The 18,827-nt window shown below is 40.0% G+C and overlaps 1 protein-coding gene across 4 annotated transcripts in view; it reads right to left on the reverse strand.

Moving 5' to 3' along the window:
• Window positions 1-18,539, reverse strand: part of Hnrnpd (heterogeneous nuclear ribonucleoprotein D) — a 20,949-nt gene extending 2,410 nt beyond the window's left edge. Inside the window, exons 1-7 of one of the 4 annotated variants that reach the window (XM_042677990.1) lie at window positions 17,907-18,539; window positions 16,045-16,101; window positions 3,702-3,870; window positions 2,901-3,062; window positions 754-885; window positions 117-216; window positions 1-7 (exon numbers count right to left, since the gene is read on the reverse strand). The exon at window positions 1-7 is cut by the window's left edge and continues 140 nt beyond it. In XM_042677990.1, coding sequence (XP_042533924.1) covers window positions 1-7; window positions 117-216; window positions 754-885; window positions 2,901-3,062; window positions 3,702-3,870; window positions 16,045-16,101; window positions 17,907-18,142 — 863 coding nt within the window. In that variant the 5' untranslated portion in view covers window positions 18,143-18,539. The remainder of the gene's footprint in view (window positions 8-116; window positions 217-753; window positions 886-2,900; window positions 3,063-3,701; window positions 3,871-16,044; window positions 16,102-17,906) is intronic. The other 3 variants (XM_042677991.1, XM_042677992.1, XM_042677993.1) reach the window with 3 other exon arrangements.
• Between the last annotated feature and the right edge of the window lie 288 nt (window positions 18,540-18,827).

Genomic DNA, 18,827 nt, shown 5'->3' on the forward strand with positions numbered 1-18,827 from the left:
CTGGGGCCTGCAGCACATTAATAGGTTCACTAAAGTCAGATCAGCAAAGATCTTTACTTCAGGATAATTAAAAAGCAGAAAAGCTTGAGAGAGAGTAAACTTAGGCTATAGCTTACCACCACCTCTTCCACGAGCTCGTCCTGCAAATCCTCCTCTAGATCCCCACTGCTGCTGTTGCTGATACTGTTCCTTCGACATGGCTACTTTTATTTCACACTAAAAGATAAAGAATTATGTTATTAAATCAACTCAAAAAATAAAGTTGCTCACAAGTTTTTAATATTAATCAGAATAGCCAATGCTGTTCAAATAGAAATTGGCTAATTTGGCCTTGGCTACAAGTAAGTGTACCAATTAAATCAATCATTACTACTAAGAGGAAATCACATCTGCTAATATCAGAGAAAAATATGTGAGAGATATTTTATTACTTCCTTCTACTTGCCAGGTACTAAATAATTTCTCTGATAAAAAATAGTGTTAACAAATGAGTCCACTTCAGTAAAAGCAAAACAATGGTGATGAACAACTTCAATAAGGAGTCAATGAGATGCATAAGCATGCAAACTGAAAGCCAGAGAATGCCTTGTCTAAACCTCAACTTTTTTTTCTACCAACTTCAACAAACATCTTTTCTAGGTCCAACACTGGGACTCTAGCTCTACCAACTAAGCCAGGCCTCCAACCAACTTACACATCTGTTCTAAGTACTACACAATAATTTCTTTCCCAGTCAATGGATGCTTAACTTACTTTACTAAGACCGACATTGTGGTATTTCTTTTCCATTATCTTCTTCACTGGTTCTTCTTCTTTAAAAGTAATAAAGCAGAACCCACGCCTCTTATTGGTCTTGTTGTCCATGGGGAGCTCTATTGATTCCACCTGTTACGAAAAAAATTTAGTATCCTAAGTTTACATTTTATTAACATTAATAACACAAATTTAAGTTACCAAAGGGAAAATGCATAAAGAAAATATCACATTTGGCCATTAAATGCTTCTAAAATGTCTGTTTATTCTAAACATTTTTTTTTTTTGCCTGTCTGAGGCTTGAACTTGGCCTGGGTGTATCCCCGAGCCTCTTGGTGATCAAGGCTATCACTCTACCACTTGAGCCACAGAAAGCCACAGCGCCACTTTCAGCTTTTTCTCTGTTTATTGAAGATTAGTCAAGGCCTTTGCTGCCCAGGATGGCTTCAAACCATGATCTTCAGATCTCAGCCTCTTAGCAGGTAGGATTAGAGGTGTGAGTCAGGCAGCTATTCTAAACCTTTTAAGAGGATCTTTTCTTATTCAAACATCCACTCAAAACCTTTTGAGAGGTTCTTTTCTTATTCAAACACCCACTGTGTTCACATCTAATCACAAAACAAGCTTTACCTAAGTACTGACATTTGCTATGAAAGGACCACAATCTCAGGTTGCTGTGGAGAATGAAGAGAAAAATGTCTGCATTTTGGAGCAACAGCAGTGGAGTGGGCCAAACTAAAAGTGGAAAAGCACAAACCCAACCAAAGGCACAAGATCCTATTCCATCTTAGTATGGCTATTACCATGAAGGAAAGTAGTGGCAGTCTCCATGTTATCCGCTCTTGCAAGCACTTAAGATACATTCCCAGGGCTGGGAAGGTGGCTCAGTGGTAGAGTGCTTGCCTTGCATGCATGAGGCCCTTGGTTCGATTCCTCAGCACCACATAAGTAAAAAGAAAAAAAGCCGGAAGTGGCACTGTGGCTCAAGTGGTAGAGCAAGCTTTGAGCTGAAGAGCTGAGGGACAGTGCCCAGGCCCAGAGTTCAGTCCCCACGACTGGACCCAAAAAAAAAAAAAAAAAAAAAAAAAAAAGATACATTCCCAGATTCTTATGGGTGTTATTTTAATTCCTAAATACTAACAAGTAGGAATCAAATAAAAGATTATTAAAGCTGGACCTAGGGCCCAAAACCAGAATTTACCAGCTTAACTTCTATCCACTAAATCCTACAAGGAACCTCTATCTCACTATTTCACTAAACTACAAGTCTTATTAAATCTGAACTTCAGGGCTGGGAAGGTGGCTCAGTGGTAGAGCGTTTGCCTTGCATGCCTGAGGCCCTGGGTTCGATTGTTCAGCACCACATAAGCAAAAAAAAAAAAAAAACCGGAAGTGGCACTGTGGCTCAAGTTGTAGAGCGCTAGCCTTGAGCTGAAGAGCTGAGGGACAGCGCCCAGGCCCAGAGTTCACGCCCCACGACTGGACCCAAAAAATAAAAAATAAATCTGAACTTCAGTCTGTTTAAATGAAGGTTTGCATGCTACTCTTTCCTAGTAGCCTAAACTGTATATAGTCAGAGGATTTGTCTTGATATTTCCATACAAGAATCGAGCATACTTTTAATCATATTCATCTCCTCTATTACTTTTCTTACCATCCTCTGCCCAACATCTTACACTTCATACACTGCTTTCCTGTTCTCAATGTTTCTTCCTGTATTACAGGAAATCCAATCTGGACTTCTTGAGGTTAAGAATGTTTGTGCCAGATACAAAAGGCACAGTCCTAGGTACGTGGAAAGCAGAGGCAAGAAAATCAGTTAAACCCTAGAATTCAAGGCCAGCATGAGACATAGCAAGACCCTGACTCTTATTCAAAAAAAAAAAAAAAAAGAATGTTTGACTCGTTCAACTTGGTTTAACTAGTACACTACAACACCACCTGTTACAGGTCCTTGAAAAGTAAAAAATGTTACATTTAACTTTCATAGACCTGCTCACTGTATTCTCAATATCTTTACTCCAAAACAAATCGCAAACTTAATCTGCCCTTCCTTTAAAAAGCTTTGAAAAACCAGTGACTTTGATTCCACTTAAATGTTTAATCACATTCACATCAATTTAAACTTGGGTCAAATTACAACATACCTCACCAAAGCCACCAAAGTACTCTCTTATTTTCTCTTCAGGTGTATCTGGAGAAAGGCCACCAACAAAAATTTTTTTAACGGGCTCTTTTGTTTTCATGGCTTTGGCCCTTTTAGGATCAATCACTTTCCCGTTCAATTTATGTTCTTTCTGATCCATGACCTAAAGAAATTAAGTATTTCATTTTAAATATGTATAACTTAACTAACATTCCAAAAACAACTTACGTGTAAAGTAATTATGGTTAATTAAAGACAGCTAAGTTAGGTATATGATGGGCTAGGTCAAGATTAAACTCTCATTATGTGGTGATATGAGACCAGCTAACATATGCAAGTATTTAAATCTCAAGGTCAGTAAGAGTTAGGACAGGGGAAGAACCATACAAATTTAACCATTTACAAGGAAAACATCTCTTTTCATAGATAATAACATACACAAAACCTGGTCACTTAGTTGCTACTTCCCCAGAATCAAAATATTGCTTTAATTAAAAGTTGGTTGCCTATCAAAACTTGTATCTATTAACTTGTCACTGCACATATTTTTAATTAAGCATTTAAATATCCGTTGCATATGTGTGCCCTTGGCATAACCCAGCCAAATCTGAGTATTTTTTAAATAAAGCCCAACATACAGAAAGTACTAACTAAATCTGCCCTTTCCATCATAAAATATATTGACAAAAATATACCTCTTCCTTCTTGGACTTGTAATAGGAAATAGTGTACAAATTCATTACATCAAGCTAACCATGTTTCATAATTTTATATTAGCTCATCAGAATATGTAACACACTACCTTATCTACACTCTCGGATTCTTTAAATAGCACAAAGCCAAAACCCCTTGATCGCCCTGTGATAGGATCTAACTTCAGAGTGCAGTCTACAACTTCACCAAATTTGGAAAAGTAGTCCTTCAGATCTTTCTTTGTAGTGTCCCAGCTAAGGCCTCCTATAAACATTTTCCTGTAAAGACAAAAGGCAGTATTAAAATGCTAAAAAGAAAATAAAACTTTTCCTTATTTATCTATATCAACAGCACATCTTTTCCAAAATGCAATATTACTAGGCAGAATATTTAAATGTCATTCTTCCTATTAGGCACACATCAAAAACCTGTTCCAAAAGCTTTACATCACTGCTGCTCCTAAGTACTATAATGGTGAGCAAACAGCAAAGTAGTTCTTTCAACTTGCTTTAAAAAAAGATAAATACATGTATGTCCCAAGAAAAATGCTAAATACAGTTTTTCTTAAGTACCAAAGACAGACTATAGCCTCAAATTTCCTCCACTTAATTTTTTTTTCTTTTCATATTTGTCAAATGTTCATTAAACTGGCCAAGGTCATATGCAGAAGTCAACTCCATTGATAATCAGTATTCTGTCTATACTGAAGCTCCTTTTCTAGTTTTTTTAAGTAGTTCTCCCATTAACAGAGCTATTAGAACAAAATTTTTTGTCTCCTAAGAACCCAAAATACTTAAAGACAAAAATAATCATATGTACTTGGTGATAATTACCCACTAAAGCACAATTCATGAGCTTAAGGCTTACTTACAGGAGAACCTTGGTTGGCCAGTAATAAAATATTTAAATCTGTAGTGCTATAAGTGACAGGCGGTTAAGTGGGAAACAACCAACCAAAAAAATAAATAAAAGAAACTTAAGGTTAAGTCAACATTACAGAAAAATGCCAGGATGTTCAGTCCTGGCATCAGCTCTGTGATCCTTTTTCCACCTGCTTCTTCATAATACCAAGGGGGGAAAAACTGCCTGTTTCATTTACAATTCTTGACCTGCCAGAATGTGTTATGAAATTTTTACCATGGGATATAATTGATTGCTCAAATTGAGGAGTGGGTCATGAGTAGAGATAGGAAAAACATGGCACCAACTTCCAGATGCATGAAGAAATTAAAACAAAGCTTTTCATATAAAACATCTCTATCTTGTGGGCTCAAGACAACTGCCACTACATTCTACTCTTGCAACAAGAGGCCAATTGTCCCTAGAAGTAGGGCTTTCTTCTTAGCCTCAAATATGTCAGATTAACTGAGGAATTTCTGATTTTACTATTTTACCAGATTTGTTTAACTCTAATGACAAAGGTTTTAATGCAAAAGCATTCTGTCTTATCTACATAGTGTATTTACTTAGGGTTAAGTTTCCAACTTTCAAATGTATTCTACAGCTGGGTCATTTATGTGCTTAATTTTCTGATTAAAATTTATAAGCGTTAAAGTTTTGTAATATTTATAACTGTTTTTGGTACTATACAACCCAGTGAACATAATCTAACATCCATAATTTTGTGTAGGTATTCTAAATGTTTTTTTGCCAATTCCTAAGGAATTTGAGATTTTCTCAATATGCATTTCTTTCAATAAAAAAGTCATCATCCTGTGCAACTCTTATTTACATGTACTTTATAAGTCTGTCATTTTTTAACCCAAAGGTCCAGAGTATATTGTCAACATTTGATGAAGAACATCACTTTTTAAAAAAATGATGATAAATGGTACTATAAAATAATTACTTTTTGCTTAGGTATGTATCAAGTTTCAGGAAAGATGTTTAGCTGCTATTTACTGCATCATCATTTATAATAAAATTTCCCATCAATAACAAAACTAAGTATTTCAACCTAAATGGAATAAAACTATAATAAAAACTTTATTAATGTTTTATTTTTGTGCCAGTCCTGGGGCTTGACTCAGGGTCTGGGCAATATTCCTGAGCTTTCTGGCTCAAGGCTACTGCTCTAACGCTTGGACCACAGCTGCACTTCTGGCTTATTGGTGGTTAAATGAGGTAAAAATGTTCCTGTCTGGCTTTGAACCATAATCCTCAGATCTCAGCTTCCTGAGTTGCTAGGATTACAGGTGTGAGCTTCCAGCACCCAGCTAAAAGCCCTATTTTTAGAAAACAAACTCGAATGACAAGAAATTGTTTTTGATTGTTCATCAAATATTAAAAGAGAATTTGTTTTGATTTTATGAACATGTAACACTGGGAAGTATACTTAAAATTAGTAAACAAAAAACAAAGAAATATAAACACCTAGAATAAGGTGTATTTAATTATATTTTTATCTATTTTTGAGATAGGAAGTTAATCTTAAATATTTGAAATGTTTGATCTGTATACCAATTAAGCTACTGACTCAATATTCTCTAAAAACAACTTCCCATCATCATTAGTCAGTTAAAATTTAGCCTGCCTTATAGCTAAAAGGGGTAACTGAAGATATATCTTTCCTCAACAAACCTCATTTTCCCGGGAATATCATTTCCTCTGATCAACTATAATTTCTACATATTCCATACAATAATACTGAGCTGGGCTCAGTAGCTCACACATTAACTCCTACTACTCAGAAGGCAAATATTAGGATGGAGGTTCAAAGGCTATTAGGATCCCGAAACAAAAAAGTTGGGTGAGGTTGATTCTGCCTGTCACCCCAGTACCCCAGTATAGAGTATCAAAGTCAAGGACAGCTCAAGCAGAAAGACACATTATCTGAAAAGGCAAAAAGTGCTAAAGCGAGGAAGAATGGCTCAAGTGGTCAAGCAACTGCCTAGCAAGTGCAACGAAGTTCAAGCCTCAGTACCACACATACATGCACATAAGCAACAACAACAAAAAAACTATCCAGTACCTTTATTTAATAAGACAAGTAGTCCACCTTTAAGTATAGCCTACCTTCTCTAATCCCTCATTGTATTTTACATACTTTCCTACAAAATATCACACCTATCTTAATCAAATACCCTATTAAATTTTGTACTGAAAGTAGACAACTCTAAACTTTTCAATTTGACATCGAGTACAAATAGTTGCTAAGCTACAACTTAAAAAAAAACGCTCTTCTTTGAAACACGTATTGGCAACACAAAAGCACTAACTTTTTCTTCTGCTCTTAGAAAGGATAACCAGAAAAACAAATACACAACGAAAACATCAATTCTCCATCTTTACAAGACATTATCAAATCTACTCCATTTTTATTTAGTACTCACAGCAAGCTCTAAAAGCATAAAGTCTTTATCTTACTTATGGATAAACTGGATACTATCTTAAAGTGCAATACCAACTGTCAGTCCACACTAACTATGGTGCATTGAAGGCTAATTTTACTGAGTAAATAAAACTTGTGAGAAGTACTAAGTCGCCAAGTAGCAACAAAAATAGTCTATATAGTAGCTAAATTTAAATAATCTGATGATCTTTAATGGGCTGGGAAGGTAGCTCAGTGGTAGAATGCTTGACTTGCATGCATGAGGCCCTGGGTTTGATTCCTCAGCACCATATAAGCAGAAAATCCCAGAAGTGGCACTATGGCTCAAGTGGTAGAGCTCTAGCCTTGAACTGAAGAGCTGAGGAATAGTGCCCAGGACCAGAGTTCAGGCCCCACGACATACACACATAAAATTTGATCTTTAAAAGAAATAAAAGCCAGGGCTGGGAAGGTGCCTCAGTGGTAGAGCGCTTGCCTTGCATGCCTGAGGCCCTGGGTTCGATTCCTCACCACCACATAAGAAAAAAGCCGGAAGTGGCGCTGTGGCTCAAGTGGTAGGGCACTAGCCTTGAGCTGAAGAGCTGAGGGACAGTGCTCAGGCCCAGAGTTCAGGCCCCACAACCGGACCAAAAACAAAAACAAAAAAAAAAAGAAAGAAATAAAAGCCAAGTACTGGTGGCTCCCACCTGTAGTGTACTGTAGCTACTCAGGAAGCTGAGATCTGAGGATCATAATTCAAAGCCAGCCTGGACAGGAAAGTCTGTGTGACTATTATCTTCAATTAACCACCACAAAAAAAAAAAAAAAAAAACTGGAATGGGAAGCTGTGGCTCAAGTGGCAAGAGTGCTAGTCTTGAGCAAAAAAGCTCAGGGACAGTGCTCAGGCACTGAGTTTAAGCCACAGAACAGGCACCAGACCAAAAAAAAAAAAGGACTTCATGCCCAGTATTTACTAACAAAGTTTACTTAGCATCTTAATCCTACTTGTGTGAGCTACATATTTCAGTACTTGGAAGACAATGCCTTATTCCTATTTAAAATACCTACTCAACAACAGAAGTCTGTTTCCACAACCACTGATATTTCACCAATGTAAAGTCAATGACCAGTAGAGTTACTCAAGTGTATCATTCTATTCAAATGCTACGCAGAACATTAGGTTGCTTTATAGGATACCTTTTAGTAAGACCATCTAAAAGCAGGAAAAGTTCACTGGTAAGAGTAAAGAAATTTTAAAGACTATTCAATCAAGAATTTTGCAATTAGGATTAGAGTGGGTTAATACACCAGAGTCTGATTGATGTATTGTTCCCAATGTATTAATTGCTCCATGAAAGTTAGTACTTTGTAGAAGCAAAATGTAAACATAGCAAAACAACTTTTTCATTTACTCAAACTTTATTTTTCCTTCATAGGCTTCATTAACTCTCCAAGACTAAAGGGAAAAGCACACTTTTATATAAACAGGTTTTAGTGTTATTTTCAATACTAAAGTCTTAAAATATTGTGGAAAAATGTAAAATCCAATGCTTAAATACCTGCAGAGTGGAAATTAGGTCTTTTGTTTAAATTTAAGGGTCTTTGGATGTAGCTTCCAAAATTATACAGCTGTATTCACATGGGTCACTTTTTGAGAAAATAATTTAATAACCAAAAGCCAGTACTTATGAGGTAGCGGCTGGCTGGGGGAAAGTGTTCCAATAATCCTGTTCCCTCTCCCCCCCCCCCCCCCCCCCAATAACGTAAGATGGTTCTCTGGACTACTACTCAGTTCTACAGTTTTAACACTAGTATGTCAACAATAAATGCTTTAAAGAAAGATACTTTCCTAAGTGTCATATTGAGGATATACCTCAAATGATAAGCGTGCTACCTAGGAAGCACAAGGACAAATTCTAATACCAGTAACTTTCCTTAACAAATCCCACTTTCCTTCACTGAGACCTCTTATTTAAGAACAAAATTATAAACTTTATTGTTACTTCCAATTTTGAACTAGGAGCAACAATAACAACTGTTCTTTTTTTTCTTTATGTCAGTTGTGAGGCTTGAACTCAAGAGCTTGGGCACTGTCCCTGAGCTCTTTTGCTTAATCCTAGAGTTGTATTACTTTGAGCCACAGCTCCCTTCCGGTCTCTGAGTGGTTAATTAGAGATAGGACTCTTACCAGAACTTTTTTTTACCCCTACTGGCTTCAAACTGCAATCCTCAGATCTCAGCCTCCTTAGTAGGTAGGATTACAGGAGGAGGAAGCCACTGAGGAAGCCACTTTTAAAGTCTCCAAATGATAAAATTATAATGAAATCTCAACAGCAGTAGCACTTTTTTCTTTAGAATGTATCTTAAAGTTAAATCACTATACTGAAAGGCAATACTAGGCAATATCATACAAAAAATAGTGATTTCAGAATTTACAGAAATACTCCTGGAAATGTCCTGCAAAACTTGACAAAGTCAAAAAATATAACCCAATCTTTCAAAATATGGTCTTGTCTATCATTTATAAACACCTCTCGACTACTTAAAACCTGAGTGTCAATAAACAAATGCTCCATGCCCAAAAACACTTGTCAAAAAAAAATCTAAATTTCAGTATTACTTTCCATTAAATAGCTAATTTCTCCCCTGTTTTTTGTTGTTGCTGTCTCTAACCTTTTTTGCTCAAGGCTAATGCTCTACTACTTTGATTTGAGCCACAGTTCCACTTTTTATGAGGCTAACTGGAGATAAGAGTCTCATGGACTTTCCTGCACAGGTTGGTTTCAGCTTCCTACCTAGCTAGAATTATAGGTGTGAGCCACTGGCACCCAGCACAAGATTATTTTATATTAAACCTCTGTTCTCCCAAATGAAACTAAGTCTAACTTTTATAAAAGATAACTAGAGTTGTAACATAAATATTAAGTGAGTTAAAAAAATTCACCAAACATTTCCCTTCTTATAAAAAAAACATTAATATCCTGTGTTCTAACTTTGTAAACGCATTTACCTAAAGTTAAATAATGGTGTCCGCTTATCCCAGAAATTTCTGATTAGTCAAGATCACAACACATGAAATTTTCTACTAAAAATCATTTTGTACATGAATGCTGAAATCAGAAAGTATTTTCTTAATTTTTAGAACCTTTCAATGTTTCAAGCCAAATTTCTTTTCAACATAAGCAGAAACTGCAAGAAATTCATTCTAGAACTTTATTATTTTCAAGATTTCTTGCTTATTCCAATTCTGTAAGACTTAAAACAAGGGTTATGTGAATTTCCTGTTTGGGCTTTTTGGTGATTTGAAATGTAGATATTCATTCACCTTGCTTACTGCCAAATACTGCTACTTCATCCCAGTTTTTCCTCCCTACCCCACGCCCAATTTTTTTTTTTGGGGGGGTGGGTTGTGGGGCTTGAACTCTGGGCCTGGGCACTATCCCTCAGCTCTTCAGCTCAAGGAGAGCGCTCTACCCCTTAAGCCACAGCACCACTTTCTGGTTTTCTGGTGTTTACTTGGATATAGGAGTCTCATGGACTTTCCTGCCCAGACTGGCTTTGAACTGTGATCCTCAGATCTTAGCCTCCTGAGTAGCTAGGATTACAGGCATGAGCCACAGGTGCCTGGTCCCCACAAATATTCTTAAGTACACATCCTAAGCATACTAACATAACACTTGAGAGACTGAAATATGCTTACCTTTATTCCACAGACGTAAACCAGGTAACACTGGCAATATCAACTTTTAGGACACCCAGATATATGTAAAAGCTATGAAAGCAGGCTACTACTGTAGTCAGTCTTTCTGATGTCAAGAGTTTCCAACATATAGATCAGCAAGCCAAGAAAGAAGCAAATGTACTCTATTACCTTAGACCACACCATTAGAAGCAAAGTAGCAGAAACAGATCTCATGCTTTCCACAGCTTATCTACTAAGATGATGAAGAATTAAAGTCAAATTAAACTGGGACCAACAGAAGTATCATTCCAATATGTGAATGTACACAATTTTTATGTAGCACAGTTTCAAGTAAAAAGGGACAATTATTCTTTTTTTTTGTCGGCCATGGGGCCTGAACTCTAGGCCTGAGCGCTATCCCTCAGCTCTTCAGCTCAAGGCTAGCATTCTACCACTTGAGTCATAGCACCACTTACGGCTTTTTCTGCTTATGTGGTGCACAGGAATCAAACCCAGGGCCTCATGTATGCAAGGCAAGCTCTCTACCACTGAGCCACCTTCCCAGCTGGGACAATTATTCTTTAAAAAGTTTTCCTGAGTTTTATTTTCATTGAAGGCTAAATCTGATACTTCATATAAACCTTAAGTCACAGTAAAATAGATGTATATTTTAATATTAAGGCAGTTACAGATGACTTAGGCAGCATGAGTAACATACTCAATTTACACTAGGAGACCCACAGATCTGGGGAGGATAAATAATCTAGCTTAACAATAAACATGTTTACCTCAAAAAAATTTTTCATTGATATTCTCCAATTGCAAACTTTAACTTTGTAATAGATGGAAATTCTAACAGATGGGAAAAAAAAATTTCATTGATAATCTCCAATTACAAACTTTCTAATAAAGAAAGACGACAGGAAAAAATTTGTAATGCTTCTGGAGTCTAATGTGTAGATCTTGGGCTTTCTTCAACCCTGCCACCATAAAACCAAAAACAAAGTTTTAACTCAAGGCTTCTATATTGCTGGGCAGTAACTGCACCACTTAAACCATTATCTTAGCCCCTTTTGCTGATTATCTTCAAGATAGGTTCTCAGAGGCTTTTACCTACCAGGCTGCCTTGGACCACCATTTTCTTACACTTCTTCACTAACACACTCTGCCTTTTCTCCAGATAGGGTCTTGACAACTTTTCCCCTGCTGGCCTGAATTAAATCCTCCGCCTCCCAAAGTAACTAGGATGATATACAGAGCACTGCATCAAACTACTGGTTGAGGTGAAGTCTTTTTGCCTCAGGTAGACTAAAATAGAGACCCTTCTGATCACTACCCTCCCCAAGTAGCTAAGATTAATTTCAGGCATAGCCACCTGTATCAGGCAAGAATAGAATATTCCTTCCTTAAATGTTCACCATTACAGGATTTGGGGCATTATTCCTACAATTTTAACTCTAAAATTTTAATTGGGGTTTCCAAAGAATATTAACATTGAGACCTAATCTACTCTCAGTCTAAACCACTACGCATAGTAACTCAATTAATTAAAAAAACCAGTAAATTTGGCATGAGACTGCTCTAAAATCAATTGTTTTTACAAAGCAAACCATGTTTAAATTGCTCCAGAAGCATTAGTGTATAGATTATATAGTCTCAGCCCATTCTTTTTTTTTCTTTTTGGTCCAGTCGTGGGGCCTGAACTCTGGGCCTGGGCGCTGTCCCTCAGCTCTTCAGCTCAAGGCTAGTGCTCTATCACTTGAGCCACAGCACCACTTCCTACTTTTCTTTTTGCTTATGTGGTGCTGAGGAATCGAACCCAGGGCCTCAGGCACGCAAGGCAAGCGCTCTACCACTGAGCCACCTTCCCAGCCCCCTCAGCCCATTCTTTTAAAGTTAGACAGGAGATAACCTATAGCAAAACCTTCAGAAAAAATTTTTACTTGGGCTTATACATTAATCTTCACAGGAGATCTACTAATCCTGTGCATAGAGAAGCATTACTACAGTTCTATAGCTGCATGAGACTATTTTCCTTCCCACTCAATTCAATGAGTGGAAGGAGGGGGATAAAAACCTACTTTGTAAAATTGTCTGAAAGCTAATATTCTAATCTTCCATTGCTTTTGTTTTGGTTTGGTGATTGTCCTGGGGTTCGAATTTCAGGGCCTGAGCATTGTCTTTCAGCTTTTTTGTTCAAGCTAGCATTCTACCACTTGAGCCACAACTCCACTTCCAGCTTTTCTCCTGGTCAATTGGAGAGAAATCTCACAAACTTTCCTGCCCTCTCTGGCTTCGAACCACAACCCTCACATCTCAGCTAGGATTATAGGCATGAGCCACTGATGCCCAGCTGCTCTTTAAATTTTAACCCCACTGTCCCACATACATTGCTATATAGCACATATAACTCAATTTTAAAGTATTTACTCCAAAAGAACTGCAGTACTGCACAAAAATAGAATGGCTATCTCAAAGCAAAATGGGAAATTCCAATGAAATGAAGGGGTTTATAAACAAAATTAGGAATAAGATGAGTGGTGGTGGGTGACTGTACTTCTAGCATTTCAGGAAGCTGACACAGAAGAATCAGGTAAGAACCAGCCAACCAAAACAAACCCCTAGGGCTCATTTCAGGAAGCTGATACAGAAGAATCAGGTAAGAACCAGCCAACCAAAAAAATCCCCTAAGGCTCATGTCATAAACATTAAAGTTAGGTAGACACAATAAATCGGTTTTATTGAACACGTTAAGTCTCAAGCCTCATAACAAAACTGTGGAAATAGCTAGTAGAGTTCTAATAGGGATGCCTTTCTTGAAAAATAACTTACTTTCATATGTAAAAGGAAAAAAAAGTACAACTAAATTTGTTTTGAAATAACTAGGAAAAATGTGACCTTTTTTGGTGTCAGTCATGGGTCTTGAACACTGGACCAGAACACTGTCTCTGAGACTAGCACTCTATCACGTGAGTCACAGCTCTACTTCCGGTGTGTGTGTGCGTGTGTGTGGTGTGTGTGTTGCGTGTGTTGTGTCTCTAATACACACACGCATGCACACACACATTTCTGATTTAATAGCATTCTTGTAGTGACTTAGCCTTACTAGACCCCTAGAGCAGAGAAAGACAGGAGATCTCAATAGTAAAGGTAGTCTCCAAAGTGTGGTGTGTGTGTGTGTGTGTGGTGTGTGTGTGTGGTGTGTGTTGTTTCAATTAGTCTCATGAATTTTCCTGCATGGGCTGGTTTCTTTTTTTTTTTTTTGGTCCGGTAGTGGGGCCTGAACTCTGGGCCTGGGCACTGTCCCTCAGCTCTTCAGCTCAAGGCTAGCGCTCTACCACTTGAGCCACAGCACCACTTCCGGCTTTTCTCTTTCTGCTTATGTGGTGCTGAGGAATCGAACCCAGGGCCTCGAGCATGCAAGGCAAGCGCTCTACCACTGAGCCACCTTCCAGCAGCCCTGCATGGGCTGGTTTCTAACAGCTATCCTGAGACATCAGCCTCCTGATTGGCAATGATTATAGGTATGAGCCGTGGGGCACCAGGTGAATTTATCATCTTTTCATTCCAATTTGTAAAAAGAAATACAAAATCATCTATTTAATTTGTTCAACAAAATTCTGTAACTACTAATCAGCTTTATTTATCAACACTATCAAAACTATGGTATCAAAAGGGAGACAAAGAAAAATACAGTATGTCAAGTACATACAGAAAGAGATTTAAGGATCTTGAAGTTTCTGTCTAAAACCAAAATCTAGTACCTGCAGCAAAATGGAGCTGGATGTTTGAACAGTTCATAAGCCAAATATTAAATTTTTTTAAAAATGAGCACTACCCAAGCTATCATTACAGGTATGTTCACCTGAAGTCTCTGCTAATCAGAGAGGAAAGCGCATCACTTGAGTCCATGCAACATAGTTAAGACCCTAGAGAGAGACAGGGAAGAGGAGAGACAAAGAACTATCACAGAAGTGCAAACTTGACTCAGTTAAACCTATTTTCAGTGGAGAGCAATTGGTCTCAACATTCATTAATAGTTGTCAACTTTTCCTAAATTTACCTTAAAAAAAATTGTAAAAATTAGTTTTAGCAGGGCACCCATCTTTCACACCTGTTAGCCTAGCCACTCACTCAGGAGGCTAAAGTGTAAGAATCAACGTTTGAAGCCAGCTCAGAGAAGGAAAGTCCCGAGTCTTATGCCCAATTAACTGCTAAAGAGCCAGAAGTGGAGAATTGCCTTAAGTGGTAGGATACTGGCCTTGACCAAAAGTAAGCTCAGGGTCAGCACCCAGGCCCAGGGCCCTACCCATTACAGTTTTTGGTAGCAGATCAAGTATAATTGACTAACTCATTTCACAGTCAACTCAATTTACTGGAAACAACTATGTAATTTCCAAAATATCCTTGTAATCAAATCAAATAGTTAATATGCCACTGTTGACTAGTAGTGAAACAGAAACTATCTGGGCCCACTAGTCACTAAAATAATAGGAAATGTTCGTTTAAATAGTATTTAGTATGTGAAATTCTCATCTTAGTCCTCTTTTGCCTTTTTCTCCAATGTAAAACTGAACAGTGAATGAGAACACACTATTAAGTATATGTGTACAGAATTTCAATGTTATTCCAAATGGGCTTTTAAAATACGATGTAGTTAGTACACAAACTGAGCAATTATCTGCTAATTACTATCTAATCTCCAGTAGTGGAGATACAAACACAGGGATAATTCAAATATGATCTTAAAGGAAGAAAGACATTTAGAGGGTAAAGTTGGGATAAAAAGAATACTCAACCTACCAGCCTCCAAAGAGAAGTCATGCAATTGTGAATACATGTCAACCAAGTGTAATTAACATTCCAGCCAAATCACACTGAAAATAAAAAGTCTGGTAAGAGCTGTAGTGGGGAGCCACATAAGCCCACTTCTGAATAGAACATATTCACTGATTATAGGAAGTATATTTACAAGTACTGTTAGTGAAAGATAAGCATGTTTGTGTAATGCACACAATGCTACTTTTAAGAACTGTTACTTTTGACAGCTCCAGAATATTTTGGTAAAACATGCAAGACATTTTAAACATACACATTACATAAAGTCTTCATATCTGGCCTTAAAACCATAATTTCAAAAATAATCTTATTTCAAAATAAATGAAATCATAGTACATTTTTCCTTGCCCATATATAAAAATCAGTATTACACTAACTACATTTAAGTTAGTCAAGCTGTGATAACATGCATTACCACAGACCAAACAACAAGTAATAGCATCAGTTTTGCCCAAAGATCATTCAGGATACCTCAAAAGGTTTTTATATCCCAGGCACAAGATAACTTACTGTATTAATGCATAGAATTTCCTGGGGATCAATGGGCAAACAACACAAAGCTTGTCCATATTATTACTACTGAGACCTTTATAATACAGAAATAAAATTTAAAAGTTTTACCATTCTTCCCGCTGTGCCGTCGCTGCTTCAGTGTGTCGAGGGGAGGAGTTTGAATGGCTAGGGAATTAACAACCGGTACAGCAACCAATCAAAATTCTAGTTTTAGTTTTTGACATTGTTAGGGTTAAAAACTAATTCATTTACACTTCAATTCAACAGTAGTTACTACAAAGGCAGTTGCTTTGTGATTGGAAAAGTTGGGGAAAATATAATAGAAAGTTTGCCCCAAATGGTTATACAATTAAATCATTTTGGTTCCTCTGCCCAATGAACAGAATTTAGAAAGCAAAAACCAAAATGCAAAAGCTTAAATTCCAGAATACTTAACATATACATATTCCTTTCTCAACTTAAGCCACATATAGGTCAAGATTAGTTAATTTCCCATCCCACCTCCACTACCCCAAAGTGAGTACAATTGGCAAAACAGCCTGCCAAGAGTCAGCCGGGGGTGGGACTAGAAAAAAATGTATTCTAACATACACCCCAACTCCCCTTATAAATCCTATGCTCTTACATTCAGAAAAGGAAATGTTACTTTCTAATGTTGGGTTAAAATGGCATTCTATTAAGTATCACGAAAACGTTTATCCTAGTAATAGTGAAAAAAAATCACAAACACATCCCCATTATAAAATGGAATAGAAGCGTTAACTTAAGATCAGCAGTCAGTAATGGGGACAAGAACTTGATTTAGTCCCTCCTGCTAACTCCTGTATTCAGCTTTCAGCTCCCGAAAAGCTGCATTTAATAAAGCAAAAGCAGCTTTAGATTATTACATCCAACAGTTATTCCAGCTAGAGTAGGCAAGTTAGTACTCAAAAACCTGCAAAAAATAGTCATCCCATAACACAGTACAGGAATATATCCATTTTATTAAAAAGAATGGGTCTCCTGTAATAGTGAGAGCGGGAAATGAGAACCCCGGGGTGGGGGGGAGAGGAGGACCAAGCTCCAGCGCACGGCACATAAAAAATGTAAGTTGCCCCCAAACCGCAAGCAAGAATCCAGTGCGTAGGAATAGTACAGAATCTTAGGAGCTGAGGGCGCGAAAAAGGGTGCGCGGTTGGAAAAAGCAGCCGACTAGGAAGGGAGACAGTAGCAAACGGAGGGAAGAACCAGCTCCGGGGCAGGTCCGGGACATTAGGAACTTGGAGCCCGCCGGGTAGGACCAAACGACCCACAGGAGCCTGGGGAAATTTCGGCAGGCTCAGGACGTCCAGGGGGGGGGGGGGGGGGAGAGAGAAAAGTGAGGCCTGAGCGAAGGGTGCTTCAGGGAGATAGGAAAAGGAGGGGGAAACTGATCCAATATGCTCAAACCTCCTCGCCTGAAGGGGAAGAGGCACGGACAATCTACACGTTCCCCCCCCACCCCGAAAAGCAAGTGCTTATAAATATAATCACATCATCTCGGAAGAGGGAGACGCACCCAGTTTAAAAGCTCAGTAATCCCAGCCCAAAGCTTTTTGTGGATCTGTTAAACGTTTTTAAAGCCTGGGACGTTAGAAAACGGGCAAAAGGGGGGGCGGGGGGGAGGGAGGGAGGGACAGCTCCGCTGGCGGGAAAAAATCCTGGCGCCTAAGCCGGTGGGAGGAGACCCAGGGCGGGGAGGAAGGAGGGCGGGCCGGGAACAGCATGGTGACGGCTAAAGGTGGAAACGTGTGTGATGGGGGAGGGGGGCGACACAGGCCCGGGAAAGAGGAAATGCAGGCCCTGGGGGAGCCCGGTTTAAGAAGGCTGTGGAGGGGGGGGAGGACCCCGGCCGGGGAGGGCGGCCTAATGGCGGAGAGAAGGGGGGAAGGTGCGGAAGGGGGGGGAGCCTAGTTGGGCCTGGCGGGGCTTGGGCTGCCCCCCTTACTCACCCTTCATCCTCCTCGTTCTTACTGGCATCGATCTTCGCCCCCTCCGACTCGGCGCTGCCGCCTTCCGTGCCTCCGGTCGCCGTGCCGCCCCCGGTCCCGGCTCCGCTTCCCGCCGCCGCCGCCGCTGCCCCCGGCGCCGCCGCCACCATGGCTCCCTCCTGCTCGCCCGCTGAGCCGCCTACCGCCGCCGTTGCCGCCGCCGCCGCCCCGTCCCCGCCGAACTGCTCCTCCGACATACTGGCTACTGCCTCCGCCGCCGCCGAGACGACACCCGCCGCCGCCGCGAACCGAAACTAGCAGCAAAGTAATCCCCGCCGCCGCCGCCGCCGCCGCCGCCGCGCGCCCGCCCGGCCTCGCGAAGCACACAACGAGAAGGCGCGCGCGTGGCTGCACAGGCTCCGGCGCCGCTCCCTTGGCCTGCCCCCCTCGCCTCCCACTCACGCGGCGCGCACTCCCACTCGCTCCCGCTGCACTGAAAAAAAAAAAAAAGAATAAGAACCAGCGGCGGCCACTCTTAGCCTCCTCCTCGCTTTAATGGCGCCGCCGCGGACCACCTAAAATGGCCGACGGAAGAACGGCGCGTCCCGGTCACGTGATTCCAGAGCGCGCCCTTTGCGCCGCCTCCGCCCCCTTCCGCCGCTACTCCCCCCCTCCCTCCCACCCCCCCTTTTCCCTCCCAGTTCCGCCCAATCGCTCCCTTTTATACCTTCGGCGCGCGCGCCCGCCCCCCGCCGCACAGCGTGGGGGGGGGGGGCTTTAAAAGGAACCGGAAGTGGCGTGCGCCGGGATGGCCTCGCGGGGACCATCGAGAACAAGGAGTGCTGGTTCGATGGTGCGGCTAGAGAGACACCCCCTCCCTCTCTCTACCCTCCCACCCTTTCGAGGATTCCTGGAGTCCACTCCCGGCTGCCCAGGCTCTGT

Source organism: Dipodomys spectabilis, unplaced genomic scaffold (assembly GCF_019054845.1).
Source record: "Dipodomys spectabilis isolate Male_0828 unplaced genomic scaffold, ASM1905484v1 ptg000043l, whole genome shotgun sequence".
Lineage (NCBI taxonomy): Eukaryota > Metazoa > Chordata > Mammalia > Rodentia > Heteromyidae > Dipodomys > Dipodomys spectabilis.